The sequence below is a fragment of the Linepithema humile genome, chromosome 6 (genome assembly GCF_040581485.1).
Source record: "Linepithema humile isolate Giens D197 chromosome 6, Lhum_UNIL_v1.0, whole genome shotgun sequence".
NCBI classification, from domain to species: domain Eukaryota; kingdom Metazoa; phylum Arthropoda; class Insecta; order Hymenoptera; family Formicidae; genus Linepithema; species Linepithema humile.
The window spans coordinates 15,623,659-15,642,924 of record NC_090133.1 but is presented as its reverse complement, the minus strand read 5'-3'; the positions used below and the strand labels follow the sequence as shown (position 1 = coordinate 15,642,924).

Below are 19,266 nucleotides of genomic sequence, written 5' to 3'. Positions count from 1 at the left end.
GAGTAGGAGCATGTTAGAGCAAGCGATGCAAACAAATTTCGGCTCAAACAGACTAGAGCGACGAAGCGGCAAGTGGCGATGCTATAGCCAATCAACTTACAATTTTACCGTAAGAACAAGAGTTTAATTGGCTATCGCGTCGCCGTTTGCCGCTCTGGTCAGTTTGAGTCATTATAACACTTAATCATGTAAATTGTAAAATTATTGCTCATTTTCATTCTCTATAATATTTTAAGATGTATTTAACATGTAGTTCAGTACAGCAGCGCCAAGTTTTTTGCAAAATTTTGTAATATTTTTTTATTTTGATTAAATTTAAAAAATTTTTTTATTTTTGAATTAAATACTTTTATTTAAAAAATTATTTTATTTAACTAGATACAGATATAAAAAAAAATAACTAAATACAGATGCAATTATTTTAAAAAGTATACTTAAGAAAAATTAACTAGATAGATATAAACACAAATATCATTTTTAAATTTAAATAACTAGATATAGAAGCAAAAGTAACTAGATACAGATGCAATTATTTTAAAATGTATACTTGAAAAAAAATTAATTAATTGTAGATATAAATATAATTTTTAAATAAATAACTAGATAAAGATGCAAAAATAACTAAATACAATCTTATCGATGCTTATTGGTTAAAAAGCTGTAAGCGCAATAAATATAATCCTTTTTTGTAATATATATACATACAAGTTTTTTTGAAAGGTTTTTTATTTAAACTTGGCGTCATTTTCTGATTTTCTGATATCACCTCTTTTATAGGCAGAATATATAGCGAATTTTTATTTGGTATATACAACTTTTATTAAAATATATACATACAAGTTTTTTTGAAAGATTTTTTATTTAAACTTGGCGTCATTTTCTGATATCACCTCTTTTATAGGCAGAATATATAGCAAATTTTTATTTGGTTATATATACAACAACTTTTTTTGGAAGGTTTGTTATTTGTTAATATATATACATTTTTTGTGGAAGATAAATTTGTTGGAAGATTAATATATACGACAGCTTTTTTTGAAAGGTTTGTTATTTGTTAATATATACATTTTTTTGTAAAAGATAAATTTTTTGGAAGGTTAATATATACGACAGCTTTTTTTGAAAGGTTTACGTGTTTATATAAACAACTTTTTTTTGGAAGGTTTGTTAATGTATACGACATTTTTTTTGGAAGATTAATTTTTTTAGAAGGTCAATATATACGACCGCTTTTTTTTTATCAATTACACATGCGCGACAAACATCGATTACACAAGCGGCACAAACAATACGTTATGCATATACAGGGTGTCAATTAAGTCCCGGGACGGCTGAATATTTTCTCATGTAAGGTATTTTTGAAAAAGGTCAAGGTTATTTCTGAAGTAATTTTCAACGAGAAATTTAACGGTGACCTTCAATTTGACCTTGAGCTTGACCTTCAAGGTCATTTCAAGGTTAGGTTAGGTTTTTTAAATGGAAACCCCTATTTTTGATTCTAAAATCTAATAGCTGGTGTCAAGAGCTTTTCAAAACACTATAATGAAGTTATTTTTCATTAAGTACTTTTCGAGTTATGAGGCTTGTAAATTACAGTATTTTGACATAAAATACAAAATATCTTGTAAAACATTCAATTTTTGGGAATCTTACCTTAATACTTTTATGCATAAAATAATAAGACGAATCAATTGGTATAAAGAAAACACATAGTTGCCTTCAAGAAAAAATATGTAGTTTGCAACATGCAACTGCATACTTTTTTTTGAAAGCAACTATGTGTTTTCTTTATACCAATTGATTCGTCTTATTATTTTATGCATAAAAGTATTAAGGTAAGATTCCCAAAAATTGAATGTTTTACAAGATATTTTGTATTTTATGTCAAAATACTGTAATTTACAAGCCTCATAACTCGAAAAGTACTTAATAAAAAATAACTTCATTATAGTGTTTTGAAAAGCTCTTGACACCAGCTATTAGATTTTGGAATCAAAAATAGGGGTTTTTATTTAAAAAATCTAACCTAATCTTGAAATGACCTTGAAGGTCAAGCTCAAGGTCAAATTGAAGGTCACCGTTGAATTCCTCGTTGAAAATTACTTCAGAAATAATCTTGACCTTTTTCAAAAATACCTTACATGAGAAAATATTCAGCCGTTCCGGGACTTAATTGACACCCTGTATATGCATATATCGCAGCGCGACGCATACAGTGCGACATTGACAACTCATTTCTGAAAGATGCAATTTCGAAACATAATAAAATCATATATGGTTGTATTCAGCGTAAAAAATGCTACAACTTTTGTCATAACAAAAATTTTGAAATTTGTAAAAATAATAAGAAGGGATGAGGGTAAATTAAAAAATATAAAATTTTTTAAAAATCGAGCTACGCGGTTATAAAGCTCATAAAAGACCATGCAACTTTTATTCGAAACATTTTTTGATATCTCTTACAGTTTTGACGATATTCAGTCAAAACCAAAAAAATCGTTTTAGCTTGTAGGTGTTGTTTCAACCCTAAACGTGCAAGAAAGCACATAAAAAAAAATATGTGTCTCTTATTTTGAGCTACTTTACAACATATTTAAAGCTTGTCAAAATCGGAGGGGGACACTTGGGTCTCTTTCCTTGTTAGTTAGACATAATTTTACACAAACTACGAAATATCTCGTTAAATATTCATTTTTTAATTATCTTACCTCAACACTTTTATGCACAAAATAATGAGAGAAATCAATTGGTGTAAAAAAAACACATAGTTATCTTTAAGAAAAAATATGATGTGATATCATTTCACCTACATACCTTCTATGCTACATATTCAGGTGTCCCAATGAAATGTACACATTTAACAAGTTAACGACTGTCTATTTTGTTAAAATATCTCATAATAAAATGTATACAGGAATGCCGCAAGACGAGATAAGATGAAATTTCTCGAAATCTCGTTCAGTTTTTTTGACAATCGTACTGTTAACGGCTATTACCTTTAGCGTAAAAAGTAAATTGAGCGGTAATTAGAGCAATTCGGTAAAAGGTACATTTATCTTAATTATTTTAAGGTAAAAAACTCGAGAAAAAAATGGTATAATTGGTCAGATGTAAATATATATAATTAGTTACAAAAAGATCTGATAATATATGTAATTTTATATGATCCTATAAAATATTGCATGTTATCAGATTTTTTTTAACTAATTATATATATTTACATCTGACAATATTATACCATTTTTTCTCGGGAATATTCATTAATATTTACTTTTTCTATAATATTGAGTATCCATCATTAAAATAAGTATTCGTGAAAATAATTTTACACAAAGAAATCACTTACTGAACAATTAAATCATATCAATAATAGTGTTACGTCCTGATAGATGTAGAATTTTTTTCGTTGGGCTCGGCGATCGACGTAAACGGACCTGACCGCACGAGCCGAGCGGCACGTTTAGGACTTGCGACGGGTCAGCGACTGGAAGAGTCGTTTTTACTCCGTCAACAAGTCAACCGCTCGTGGTTCCCTTTTTGGGTCAAGGAATTGAATCCCTATTACCCCGGGGCGGAACCTTTGTGCGCAATTTGAGAGGGAAGGTGTGAGGGGGGTGACGAACGAGGAGGGTGTGGTTAAATGAAAAAGAACAAAAGTTTAATTTATTAAAGACAACATTTTAATTTGATTGAATTTATAATTAGGATACAAAAACTTAATTCTTAATCGCATATGTTAATAATTTTATTTATGTATTCTTTACAAGTGTGTGTGTGTGTGTGTGTGTGTGTGTGTGTGAGTGTTTTATTTTTCCGGAGGGAGGACAGAAGAAATAATAAAATAAAGAGAAATGAACTGACTTACTCGTTGCAGAGTAGTTTCGGATCGCGTTGAATATGTTCGGTGGTTCTGAGCAGGCGCCCCGTTGAGGGAAGGCGTTATATGAGCGTAGGACCCCTTTTTTTTGTAAACGCGTGGGCACCCTGCTGCGGGATGGTGTCGTCAGGGTGATGGGCCTTCTACTTGAGATGCACCACGAGACGATCGCGACAAGGTATCAACTGACTTTACTCTTTGATTTGCGCCCCCGAACTACTCGAAAAACTGTTTGAGCTAAACGGAATAACTGCGCAAAACTGCTTGAAAAACTGTGTGTGTCCGGAGCCACCAGAACACGGGTTTTTATACTTTTTCTTTGGGGTAGATCCCTTTGGAAAATCTTAGGTTTTTGGAGCGGGGATCGAATAGGAATTAGTCTTGCGAGAAAATTTTTAATGTGGGGGAGGATGGCGTCATTTTTAGCTAATAGGATTGGGTTTAGATGACTAGGTTACTTGAAATGAGATAGGAAGAAAGAGGCCCTAACGAATAAGGAATAGCGTCGTTTCGGGTCCATATATGATGGGGGTAGGTTTTTGAGGTGGTGTAACCCGGTTGGTGTTAATTAGTATAGGTGGGGTGCATCTCAGTGTCTTAAGATCTGGGTGGGCGTAGTCTTTAGACCATACGATGGAATGATGGGTGGTCTATAGAAGTGCTTGCCCCGATTCTCGGCTTTCGGATTGGGTGGTTAAGAATCGGTATATAAGTTCGCAAAGCCTTGGGTCACTGATCTAATAAATTTGACAGTTTACGACTGTCGCGTGCCCTTGGTGTCGCGTGGAGAGTGCGACTAATGCATCTCGGTTTCCCAGACCTACTAAACACGTGCGCCGTATCAGGTGTCGCGCCTTCTCGGCATGCGACTGCGGTCATTCCCCGATCGTTACTCGGTAAAACCCTATCTACTAGCTAGAGTTCCCGTAGGTGGAATCCAAGAGTATGACTAGTTGGTGCCAGTTTTTTCTTTTTATCTCTTACTCTAACCGTCTGGAGTCGGTTAAGGACTCCAGCTACCGCGAAGTTTTGACTTTTACGGTTTTTCTGGCGACGATAGGCACGCTGAGCGGCCAAGGTATTTTGAAATATCCATGCTATTTTTCTCCGTGAGAAGATTCGAGCTCCTGGTGTCTCATGAGAAAAACAGCTCTGGCGTTATAATATTTCTTAAGAGTTTTGTTGGTTCCGCGTTTACTAGGTCTGGTATTTAATGAAAAGAAAAGAATCGTGTAGTCTGATCAGGACGTAACAATAGATTACGATTATTTTTCTTTTATTTTTTTATTCTTCACAATTATTTATTCCTTACAATTACATATTAATAAGTTGAGGATGAAGAAGACGATCGCCAAATCGCTAGTTGCAGCGATGATCGTTTGTTTTCCAAATGATTATCAGCGTCGCGTCCCCGAAATATTTTATCGATTTTGTCTACGGTGAATATCAGACTGTCACAGACGCGTAAACGCCGGCAATCAATATTTAGCAGACTGCGGGATTGTAGCGATTTTTGAAAATGGCTACAAAAGGAAAGAAAGGCGATGAAAATAATATCAATGAGGGTAATATCCCAGATAACACAATATTGTATGAATATTCTATGTTGCATCAAATATATTTTTATGAGAATATTCTCGAAGAAATTTTTTATATATGTTTGTAGAATATCCTTGTTCATAAAGAATATTCTACAAACCTGCCCAGAATATGTTAAAATCGGCAATAGGAAGATATTGTTTACATATTCCATAAATGTTCACTGAATATTCAAATGTACTGAAGATGTACATATAAATGACGTTCAGAATGCATAGCAGAAAACAGATCAAGATTCAACTTCTGTCAATTTCATTTCCGTTCCACTTCCGATCAGCACGTGCATTAATAGTTACGCAGTTAGTCTTGATTAGTCTGTACAATTCAAGCCGCAATTATAATTAATACAAAGATTCAATTAATCCAAAGGTAAGTTTAGACTTTAAGAGTTTTTTTTTAGTAAAAATGGTTGCTTAGAATAATAAATTCTTTAACCTAATCCTAACGTAACCTTAAAAGTACTCTTTTATAACAAATAATTTCTCGTTTTAAAAAGCCGAGCAAGACTTCTTTTCGAGTCTATCTTCGAAAATTTTTTCAAAAGTAATATGAAACGTAGTAAAGTGATTTTTTATAGTAACATTAAAAGAGGAACCACAGCATGCTTAGAATTATATATTTTATTGTAAGAATGTGTGCAATTTTACAGATGTAATTATTTTGTTAAAAATATCAATTTTTATTTTTAAAACATATTATTGGAATAAAAAATTAAAACAATAAAAACTTTTGTTTAACATTTAATATTGGTAAAGTTGATTAAATCTTTTTTTTATATCAATGTATTTGCATAAATATTTAGAATACTAAAAATAATTTAGTAGAATATTCAGTGAATGTTCTTTACATAATATTAAACATCTTCTCTGAATATTCCTGGAATATAATAAAGAATATTTTTTCAACCTATCTGGAATATTAAAATTGATCTCATTTGAACGTTCTATGAAGATTTAAAGAACATTTAGTACATTAAAAGAATATTCTAATACTTTCAACAAATATTTATAGAATGTTTATAGAATATGTTTGTGTTATTTGGGATCAGTGAAAATAAAAGTGATACCGAAATAAATAATAAAAATAAAACATTACAAGTTAAAAACAATTTTGATATTAAGATTGTGAACGGTGCAAAAGTTGGAGTGTACAAATTGTGCAAAACTGTAACTAAGACTATCAACATGACGAACTCAAATACAACTGGTCTTAAAAGACATCTGCAAAGGAATCATGCAAAAGTTTATGAAACTATATTCGGAATTCCCAAATCTTCAGAAGTATCTTCGAAATAAATATATATTTATGATATGTTTAAGCAGGTATGTTTTTGTAGTGTCACAAAAGATATATTATTTATTAAATAACGTATAATTAAATATATATAATTATAATTATAGCAATTATTTGGAATTAATATTAATTTTAAGTTTTTTCTTATTCCATTATTGATTGTCCTATATTTCACAATAGTCGTTCTAACTATAATTATGCACAGTTCTCTAATGGTAAATTTTTTTTCTGTGTGAATGTGTATTCCGTCTGTGTAATTACATTACGCTTTTTACTTTTTAAGTTACGTATTAATTTTTGATAAAAACAATTGCCGAATAAAATAGATATTTACTTCATCAATGTAATATACATATTACATAAAAAGAGTTGTAATATACAATATTACAACTCTTTTTAAGTAATTAATTTAATTGTCATTTAAATAAAAAAATCGAATAATGGAGATACTGCTTTATATAAATATGAAACCTGGTTATTCGTTATTTTATTTTTACCAATTGACCGATTTTTTAATTTAAGATTGAAAAACTATTCGTTAATAATAACATTAAATATTAAATTTTTATTTGTCTATTACAGAGAACGCCAAGTGTCAAAAATCAGAATTTGGATCGTAAGATTGTGAAATGGATGGCAATGAAGTATCTTCCTTTCAACTTTTTTGGTGATGAAGAAACGCAAGAATTTTTTAATATTCTAAATCCCACAATTAGTATGCCAAAATGTACCGCGATGCAAACAAAGGTTGTACAAGTTTTTACGGAAATACAAAAATCTGTAATTGACATCTTAAAGCAAAATAAATCGAAAATATCATTCACATTTGACGGTTGGACATCCATTGCAGGAAAATCTTATTATGGAATAACTGCACATTATATTAATGATGATTGGAAATTTAGGCCAGTCCCCAGAGATATTAAACAGGAAATAATTTCCAAAAGGCTGTTTATTGTTTTAAATGCTTTTTTTAGATGTAAATATTATAAGTTTCATTTTGCGTCCACGATTTCAAAGCGGAAGATAGTAATATAATCTAAAATATGTTTAGTTTTTCACTTTTTGTGATTATCTACGAAATTATGGAGAAATTCGTAAAAGTCGTAGAAAACTTTTATTTTCTCTATTTTTATACAAATAATATGATACCAAACGGAACTCTGTGCGACAAATAGTTTCGGAGATACAACGGTTCAAAGTTTAAGTAAAAAAAGCCAGAAATCGCTTGAAAATGCCAACTTTTTACATTTTGCCTCTGCAAACATTTCCGCGTCTCGGACGAAGAAAGTGCATAGGACATTATTGTAAGTAGACTTTATGACAAAAATAATGCGACTATGGGGAGCTATCTGCGATTAACAGAACCGAAAATATGAAGTCGTGAAGTTGGTTTAACGTGTCGCACGCTGCCCGCCAACGAAGTGAACGGAGGCATGTAAGACCGAGTTCTAATCACACTGAACATTTTCGTCAGCCAATTATTGAGATTTAATGTCACCCAGAATGTTTTAGTAGATATTGGTTGATATTGTGCATGTTCGAAGTTCAGAATAGGAAAGTGGATTTTTGACACATATGGTAAGTAAAATATATAGCAATAATATATATAAAATAATAATAAATATATAAACGGGTCATGCAGTGTGATGAATAATGGCAAAAGAAGGAGAGTGCTTTATCTGCGAAAAAGCGTAAAAGAGTACGGTGATGCAAAAACGTCGAAAGTGAAGTTTCAAGGATTTCAATCGTTTATACGTCAAAGTCAAGAGAGAGGAGATGATAAATATTTACTTTTAGAAGGACTGACGAGTATTGTAGTTTATGAGGCATGTCGCTAAAATTATTCACACGTACATGGAGCTGTTGCTGCAAAACGAAAGAGAGAATGATCGGAAGATCATGAGAAACTAGGTGAGGAGAGATCTCGTCGATGTTCTCCTTTTGATTTTCAATTTGTGCTTGTTCTGTGGAGAAGATGCATCTGCTAAATATATAGCGAACATTCAGAAATGTAAAAAGCCCAGCGGTTTTTTTGTTAACATGGTAAAATGTAACGACGTTAAAGAGAAATTAATGCAAAAAGCAGCTGAGACAAACGATGAATGGAAAGAAGCTACTATGAAACGTATAAATGCAGTTTATTTGGCAGTAGTTCGGACGCGGTATCATCGAAAGTGTTATATTTGATTTTTAAAAGATGATGGACCAAAGCAAGGATTCTCGAGACGACCTGTTAGTAATGAAACTGAAACACTAATGGATTATATATTTTCTTTTCTCGATGCCAACAAAGAAGAGTGCCAATTTTCTCTGGATGGAATTCTAGCAGATTATGATGGACCTCGACCTTCTACAGACAAAATTATATATGCTTATTTACAGGAAAAGTATGGCAGCGATATCTTAATCACGAGAATACCAAATCACAAACCAGTAATTTGTTTCAAAGATACAGGACTACGAATTTTATCAAATGATTGGTATCAGAATCGGAATGAAGACGAGCTTCTCGAAAAGGAGAAAGTAATTAAGGCAGCAGCAAAATTAATTGTTGAAGACATACAATCACAGATTTACAATACAAGTGAATATTTATCTTCTGATAATTTTTTCATTCACGCAGAAAATGATGTGTCAAAGTCTTTGCTTACATTTTTAGAAACTATTATATTGAAAAACAAACGTGCTGAGAACCTAGAGAAATGGAAGCCGAAAATTTTAACCATAGCCCATGTCATAATTTCCGCTGTGAGGCCTCAATCCTTTCTGTCGTCCATCCAAATCGGTTTATCTTTATTATTGCTAAAAAAATTTGGGTCAAGAGATCTGTTACGTATTCTTTTGGCACTAGGAATGTCAGCTTCATACAAAGAGGCAACATTTGACGTTTCAGTCATCATGCATCTATCTGAAAAGCATTTGCCAAGCGGTTTTACCCAATTTTTTTTCGATAATGTCGATCATAATGTTAACACGTTGGATGGCCACAATACCTTGCATGCATTGGCTGGAATTCAATGTACAATTCCACGTGTTAAACATACAGTACCAACATCAATTCTACGACTGAAATTAATGCCGTTATCGCAAACAATTGGTAAATTTAGCGCAATTGATAAAACTCAGCTACTCATCTATCAAAAAGTGAAAAAAGAGAACTCTTTGAGCATGAAAATAAAAAATCTGAAAGTTATGAATCGTATTGCGGAGGAATTTTATATTTGTACCAGTGATTTTCTACGGCTTCATAAAAAAAGGCGCCAAAGACAGAGTGGTGAGAAATCCCCTGGCTGAAATGGACATATGGAGACTATTACAAAGAGTCAGCCATACAATGTCTCGAGTATCCTCTACTTGCCTATCATCGATAATCCACCAAGTGACTACGACACTATTTACACGTCTTTAATGACAGCTGTTGAGAGAAGCAAAAGTCTTGGACACGAATACTGCATCGTAACATTCGATCAACATCTGTACCAAAAGTCGAAAGAGATTATAACTTGTAGTGGCGATTATTCACCTCTAAGAAGCATTGTAGTACGGCTTGGCAACTTTCATACGTTAATGTTCTTCCTCGGCTGTATAGGATATGTAATGAATGGTAGTGGAATCCAAGATGTAATGAAATTAATATATGCACCTGGGTCCATTGAATATATCATGTCAGGCCATGTTTATTCTAAAGCTATCCGCTGTCATTCGCTTATTCGACTAGCTTTGATTAACGTTATATTAGACCAAATGGAGCTTAATGATGAAGAGAAGGAAATAATGGATGCAGTGCAAATTACTGATCCTTTGATACTCGAAAAAATATCGGAAAAATCGATGAATAATATCGTCAACAAATTTACGCAAAAGTTAGATGAACTAGAAACATACGGTCCTACTGCTATTCGTCCAATACTTCAAGATGTCTACATTAACGCTTCAATCTATACAAGCAGACAGATCTGGAAATTGGAAAGTTCATTTGGATACTCTACAAAGAATATTACCATACTTTTGTGCATGCGGCCACTTCAATTACGCCAGATGTGAATATCTTTATCTTCAAGACATGTTGAATAACAAACTTAAACTGAGTTTACAAGAAATAGAGCTATTCACCGAAGAAGGCTACTGCGTTATTCGTCGCTCAGACAAATTCTGGTTAGGAATTCCATCGGACATGACGATAGAACAGACGTTCATGAGGTCAGTTTATTCTACTTCAGGAATCATCCACGAACGAAGTACTACATACTCTGTATTTGCAAAATCGCTGGCAACTATATCATTACATGTCACATTGAGAGAAAAATTTGAAGAATTTTGCAAAATATCTTTCAGTGAGACATCGGAACAACACAAAGTCGCACAGCATAAGGATGCAAGAGCCTCTCGTATCGATCGCGATGACAGAGATGTCGAATTAATCATTAACTGGCTCGCTGACCATTTACTATTTCCAAAAACAGAGGACTTGATCTCAGTGAGTACTGGAGTAGTAGCTAATGAAAAAATTAACTGCCACTAAGCATACAAAGTAGGTATGACGATGATGTCTGAAATTGCTAATACTGAATTCGGAAAACTTTCTTTTAAACGGAAACGGACAGTTTCGATCCTGAAGAACATGTTTTCATCAGTTACTATTAAAGATTAAATAATTCCCATAAATTCGGACACATTATTTAAGAGGATGCTACTTCAAAAAAAGTCAGACGAGGAGCTCATGGAATTTTTCGCATATGAATTGATGCCTTACTTCTTAGCTATCTTCGACGACGGTTGTCTTCGGAAAGGAAAGAAATCATCATTTTACGATTGCTTCAATCCGCTATCACATAATGAAAATTTTCAAAATGTGATGCACATCATCGATGGTGGATTTTTACTCCACAGAGTGGTGTGGACTGTCAATGGCACATTTGAAGAAATTGCGAGAAAATACGTGAAATATATGTATAACGACTTATCGACACACAAATGTGGTGGTATTCGATGGGTATCCAGACGAAGCCTATTCAAAAGGGACGAAAAGTGCTGAAAGACTTAGACATGCAAAGAAGAATTTGTGTCCAGACATTAAGATTATCCCGACTATGAAACCAGTGATTATAAAAGACGTCTTCCTTGACAACGGCTGTAATTATATTATAAAATCAATATTGGAAACAGAGACAAATCTCTCCAATAAGAGCAAGCGTCAAGATACGTTTTGTTAATAATAAAAGGAGTGTAACTAGGAACAGTTCTTTTGAAGACAGCGCAAAAACTAGTCGAAATAAATTGATGTTAATTACATTTGTGAATTATTTTCTCGGCACTTACGAAACCTCTCTTATATGATAAACAAGAACAAATTTTTATCAAATGATAACAATAAACAACAATGAATCACTTTATTACTAGAAGCAATGGCAGCTGCACAGATTAAAACACATCAAGCGGAAGAAGACGCTGATTATCTGATTATTAGCACTGCCGCTGAGAAGTCGATGTTATTTAGTAAAGTGATTATTAATGGCGAAGACGTTGACTTGTTGGTAATACTTTCGTTGCTTCTAGAACAGTATTCTAATATTATTTGCTCAAGCCAAGCCGCAACAAATTGAAGTCAAGATTATATTCAACTCAAAGTTTTAAATATCAGTAACTGAGACAATTTATCGGATTTCTGCACTCCTTCAGTGGCTGTGACACCACCTTAGCATTTTTCCGAATTGGCAAGAAAAAAATGATCACCTTGCTCCACAATGACTCTGAGCTGCAGAAGACGATAAGCGTTTTTTTAAATTAGGTAGCGAAAAGGAGAGTCAGGATTGGACAAAAAACGTAAGGCAATGTCATAATTGCGGGGAACAAGGTCATTATGCGATAGATTGCCCTTTCAAGGCAAAAGGTATGAAGTGCTTCAATTGCAGAGAATTCGGACACATTGCGGCAAAATGTCAGAAAAAGAATATTAGCAAAGTCAAAAATATGTGTGATATTTCCAGAAATCAGAATCGCCGTAAATATTATAAAGATGTAAGAATGATAATAAAAATCTAGTTGCTTTAATAGACACGGGAAGTGATTTGTCGTTGATGCGCGAAGAGCAGAATATAAAATTAGGATCGCCAAGCTTGACACGTCGAGAGATCATATTTTGCGGTATAGGCTCAGAAAATTATAAAACTATAAGCCAATTTAATGCAAAAATTGAAATTGACGACGAAAATTTTACAATAAGTCTGTCAGTGGTGCCAAATGACTTGATGCGACACGATTTGCTCTTGGAAACCGATCTCCTTGACGAAGTAAATTTATATGTTGTAGAAGGAAAAATTACGATGCGAAAACAGCGTTCAAAAATTCAAGCATTGAATAATCTTCCGGAAATATTTAAAATAGATTGTATTAGCAAAGATAGCGATACTGATATATCTCACGTGACTACCAAACATAGAGATATCATAAAGAATTTAATTGGTAAGTATAATTCTAACAAAAAGCTCGAGATAAAAATTAAAATAAATATAGTTCTTAAAGATAATGAGCCGATATGTCAGAGATCTCGGCGCTTGTTACTCATAGAGAAGCAACAAGTAAACGCGCATGTAAATGAGTGTCTGGCCAAGGGTATCATCTAACTATCGCTTTTGGAATACGCGAGTCCAGTAATTTTAGTAAAAAAAAAAAGATAGGGAAACAAGATTGTGTGTAGATTATAGGCAGTTAGGCAAAAGAGTGATAAAAGATCGATACCCGCTTCCGTTAATTGACAATCAATTGGATGCTCTTCAAGGAGCTACGGTATTTAGTACGATTGATTTGAAGAACGGATTTTTCCATAGGAATTACATTTAAAATCGTTACTGATTGCCAGGCGTTCTCGTTGACAATGAATAAGAAAGATCTTTGTGTTCGCGTCGCCAGATGGGCTTTGTTACTTGAGGAATATAACTATATTATAGTACATCGCTCAAGCAAAAATATGATACATGTAGATGCGCTAAGCCGATATTCCCTTCCATGTAGTATGCTAATAGATAGTATGCTAATAAAGTCAGAAAAAAGTGTTATTGCTAGAATTCGAAAGGTTCAACGAGAGGATGCGAGTTTACAAAATATTTACTTGCTAGCGGACAAACGACAATGCGACGGGTATGTTGTGAGAGGCGGGTTACTGTTTAAAGAAAGCGACAGCGATATACAATTAGTAGTGCCGAAATGCTTACAATCTCAAGTATCATGCGTGTTCATGAAAATGGGCACTTTGCGGTCGAAAAAATAGAAGCGCTTATGAAACGAAATTATTGGTTTCTCAACATGCGTAAGACGATCAAAAGAATTTTTCGAAATTGCGTGAATTGTATTTTAGCAAATAGAAAAGCAGACAGGCTAGATGGCTATCTAAATTTTATACTTAAAGGTGATGTGCCTCTCGAAACTTATCATAATGGTCATCTTGGCCACTTCCTTCAACTACAAAAAGATATCGATAGATTTTTGTAGTCGTAGATGCATTTTCGAAATTCGTGTGGTTATTCGGGACGCAATCAACTAGTTCGGCAGAAGTTTTAGATAAATTAAATAAATTGGCCGTTATTTTTGGAAATCCAAAAAGAATTATCTCGGACAGGGGAACTGATTTTACATCAAACGAGTTTCGCGAACATTGCCAAAAGGAAAATATTAAACATGTACATACTTATTACCACGGGCATTCCGCTAGCAAACAGTCCAGTTGTTGGGGGACGTGTTTGTCCGTGTATTTTTTGGTGATAGAATTCGTGTAAAATTTGTAGTAATTGTAAATCTTTATTTGTTGGCTTACACGGGTATCGTTTTACGTGACGCAATACACGCGCTCCTTCAGAGAGAGAGAGGGCGTTACAAATTAGTTCCTCACATTTAAAAGAGAGTGCGTTATAAGCGCTACACAATATAAATAATCTAAATCAAAATACAGTGTAAGATAAGACTATTGCCTCAACACCAGTAGAAAGAATAAATCGAACCTTGATACTATTAACAAAATAATATTAACTGATAATATTAACAAAATTGATAGCATCATGGCCGGAAGAATGGTATAAATATTTGGATCAAACGCAGCAATATTTAAATGTGGTATTGAATCGAAGTACGAGTAAAACTTCATTCTAACGAATGTTCGGTACTGTTAAATATTACTCTTATGCATTCAGAGGTTCTTAAATAATGTGCGCTCTACAGAAGTTAACGAAAAAGTTTATTATACAAAAATGCAAAAGAAGACTCTGTCCATAGCGACGTAACAATAATAATAAAAAAAACTTCTGCGCACACTCGTCAATTAGAGTGCGAGACTATTGCACGCACTCCGCACTACACTGCTGGCGTCAAACATAAGTTTAAATCTAGTGTCAAACAATTATTCTTTACATGTAAAGATTGCAATTTTATATAGTGGGCTATTTAACAAAGAAATTATTATTCTTAATAGGTAATCTGTCTTTTTGGCAACCCATACGCTTTGGGGAAAATCCCCATCCGTTTCCATTAAACTTTTGTATTTAAATTTGTCTATTTTACCTCTTTCCTTTCACCTGGAGAATAGAGATCGTGAGTTTTTTGTTATATTTCTCGTCGGATCTTTCTTTACTATTTGGTACGTATCAATATCCGAGAGCATCTTCATCACCCAAAGTGCCTCCAGCACAGCATATCCAAAATACGTCCAGAGGATATTCCGAAGATGGTTTTAGGACAACAGGACATCCTTTGAATATCCTTCGGATATATTTTGGACATGTGTGCTGTCTGGGCATTTTATTAGTATAATCTGTTTTGTTAAAGGCAACAGTGGTATTCCTTTTATCAGCCCTTGTAAAGAAAACGTCCGAATGTTCTTTAATAAATTTTCTAGTATGCCAATTGTATAATATCTTGTCGTTCTTATTATTACATGCGTTAGATCGAAATATTCTACATATAATTAAGATCGCTTTGTTTCTCACGAAACATTGAACATCTTCATTACATTTCTCTATACTTCTTTCAATATTCTTTTTTTAAATTGTATTGCCATTATTTTTTTGTCAGTTATGGGTAAATTGAAAAAGTCTTCCAATTGCAACAATAACAGTACTTCTTTAGGAATAGAGATATCTGACAGATTTAAAAAACATTCCTCATGAATCTCTTCCAATTTTGATTGACTATTAAAACTCTCACTAACTCTCATTACTGCCGCAATCAGCCAACAAGCTAAGGTCAACAAATAAGTAACAATTTGTACAAAATAAGTTTAAATACTTTTTTACTTACGGAATGAAATTTCCTTTTTTTTCTTTTTTTATTAATTGTTTATATATAATTATTAATGAAACATTGATAGATTATTAAAATACATAACATGGCGAGTAATGTCATCGTTCTCGTTTATCTGTCGACACAATATCTCATATGGAATAAAGGTACCTTTACTTTATTTAGCTATTATCGTAACTTTCACATTTTGTAAACATGATAATTATTATCTATTATAATTTTTGTTTTTCTTTACGTTTTTAGTTATGCTAATTGACGGAATTAATTTTAAATGCTGATAATTCGACGTAATTCTTCGACCACTTCTTTCCATCAAACAAGATATAGATGATACGCAAAACGTATGTTAACAATGACAGAATGACCGATCAAATATTCGATATTAAACGAATTGAACAATTATTCTAAATTGAAATACGCGCGTTTCATCATTTTCTCTTCTTTCGATTTTCGTTTACACGATAATCTCTAGAGAATTATTTTTAAGAGTAGCTTGCTGGCAGACAATAATGTTGTCGGCAGTAATAATCCTGGCCATCTTTCTTATGACACCACGTTCCATCTGGAAAGTATGGGTCGATATTTATGCTAAGCATTTCCCAGCGTGGTGTGTAGAAAGTAGATGAATCCTTTCGTCGGCAGTGTATACTACAGGCCTTCCACGGTTTCTGGAAATCATGAGCGACGTGCCATTCTGTCTTCATTTTCGATTCAAACGTCAAGTTTATATTATGTATAATTGCAAAAGAGTTGAATTGTCTGCATTTATTTGCTGTAAAGTCGATCTGTTTGCGTTTCAGCTTACAGAGTAAAGTATCATCGCACAAAACCGCGTCATAATATTTGCCTTTGCAATCCGCCGTTCTGCGACTCCCATGTTTGCAAGAACGTCGTTTGTATTTTACACCTTTAGATTTCTCCAAGCAGATACTTTGACAGGTGCTTTCTTTCCATTCACTCCAGTTATCATCTTCACAATTCTCAAAAATGTACGGTGGTTCGATAACGGGTGCGCATTCTCCACCACGACATTCCTTCCCGGGTGCGCAATAAGTTCCTTAAAAAATGAGATTAATTAAGCTATAAACTGTTCAGCGATCAGTTACAGGAAATGTACCTTCCAACGCCGGTCCAGTGATGTAATGCCCATTCTTGAGAGGCGTTTCGCATTCTAAGGTTTTGCATATATCAAGCAACGAGACTACGTTTGCATCCTTGTCGCGAAAATATATTTCGCATTGTGCTTTGGCGGTCCATTTTCTTCCGGGTAAATTGTGATAACGTGAGTGGTCGAGTGATGTGTCACCTAGACGTTTCGGTCTCGTCTGATCTCGAAGGCAATCCTTTTCGTACCAGAGTTTTTGAGCTATATCACGACTGCATTCGGACCATGTCATTTGACCTTGAGGGTACTGCTCAGATGCCATTATGTATTTGTATGCATTACATGGATTTATATAATTGGAATCGTGTTTCATTCCTAAACTTTTAAACAAATAAATTATTAATTTTGATAATGTGCTCTACTTTGCATTGATTATTCTAAATATTTTAATATTAATATTTATTAATAATATTCATACTAAACAGTTAAAGGAAAACATCTCTTAAAAAAGTTTCTTTGTCCTTTGATTGTAAATTAAACAATTCAAATAATTCTTATAAAGCATATTATCATTTTTAAACTTGTATGTCAAACTAATTTGTATGTTAAACTTTTTATATAAACTTACACATGACCGATCTCATGAGCAGCCGTGAGGGACGATGAAAAACCCGAGTTTAATTGATCCGCAATGCCGAATTCTACTATCGCACACGATGTAGTCAAACTGCACGCGCTATTGCGGTTTGCTAATCCTATGCTACTTAGATCGTTTTGCTCTGTCCAATAAATATCTATTCCAGTTAGATAAAGACCAACGTCCCAGTGATGCGGATTATTGTCGTCTGGAGGATTGCGAGTTTTTGCGTAATTGCAAAACGAATTGAGCAACTTCTTACCGTCGCCGCCAAAAACTGGCAAATTTAACGGTTGTTTCTTCATAATTTCCAAATGTACCAATGAAATATCGATGGAAACACCCAAACTCGGATGATAAAACACAGCTTGGATACGATTCACATACGCTAATATCAACATGCGAAACACATTTGTATTTTCACCCAGAAAAGGCATGAACGTACGATATGCGGTTTCGTCTAAGAAAACAGCCAGTTCTATAGTTAATTTTTTTTGCGTATTTTGTACATGACGTTGCTTCATTACAAAATTATCCAAATTTGGAAAACTTGTATCAGCAGATAGTTGCGATGATCTTTTAATAAGATGAAGTTTGCTAAATGAAATATTAACTTCTTCTTTAACGCAAAGATTGTCGAGTGAGGACAAAGACGCATGGTTATCTCGCAAAGTTTTAATTTCTAATGTGTCGTCTTTGAGAAAAACAAATCCTTCCTATTTAAAAAAAAATATATGTTTAGTTCTTGCAAGTCATGTTTGTATATAAAACAAAGAGAAATTGAAATTAAAAGTAATAGCTATTTGCTTTTCATGTGACACTAACCCATCCATATTTCTGACAAACGTTTATGGCCGCTGTGCTGATACGATTTTTGTGAAAATAATAGCAATGATCCGATGCGTGTAATTCCGACAATCCTATTGTGATGTCTTTTGCGTCATGTTTCCATACCTTATACGTAGACAATACATTCTTGTCGTTTCTTCGCAGATTTAACTTAATCTGTTTTCCAAAAACTTTTAAAGTCAGTGGTATCTGTAAATTATATAAGAGTTTTAAAAAACTTGATAATAATATTTTGATAATTGAGCAATGAACAAAGCAATACAGTAAAACTCACGTACTTCCTTTGTCTTTGTCGTATTCAATGCCGGCAGCAATATTCTTTCGATATCTTGCGTGATATACGCTTGCGTATTGTTTAATAAAAATATTAACACCAACTTCAACATGAAAAACATGTTGTTTATCTCGTTTTTCAATTATAACTACCGAAAAATGTTTAGTTAACGTCTTCTTTACACATCAAATTACTTATGATATACGTACGTTATAATACTTTCATGTTTGTCATATGTTCTGATCGCGTATAAATCACACATCCAGACTTAAGAAAACATTCGTATCGTGCGACACTTATTGTGTATATACTCTTTATGCTACATATACAGCGTGTCTCAA

General features: G+C 33.4%; 1 protein-coding gene and 1 pseudogene across 1 annotated transcript; one reads left to right on the top strand and one right to left on the bottom strand.

Moving 5' to 3' along the window:
• Positions 1-10,052: 10,052 nt before the first annotated feature.
• On the top strand, positions 10,053-13,239 carry LOC137000753 (uncharacterized; annotated as a pseudogene).
• A 1,586-nt stretch (positions 13,240-14,825) lies between these two features.
• Positions 14,826-19,174, bottom strand: LOC105676919 (A disintegrin and metalloproteinase with thrombospondin motifs adt-2-like). Its single transcript, XM_012375153.2, has 5 exons — positions 18,930-19,174; positions 18,628-18,840; positions 17,794-18,518; positions 17,178-17,545; positions 14,826-17,117 (listed from the first exon to the last, which is right to left on the bottom strand). Exons 1-5 carry the CDS (start codon positions 19,044-19,046, stop codon positions 16,543-16,545), a joined length of 1,998 nt encoding a protein of 665 aa, XP_012230576.1. The 5' UTR covers positions 19,047-19,174; the 3' UTR covers positions 14,826-16,542.
• Between the last annotated feature and the right edge of the window lie 92 nt (positions 19,175-19,266).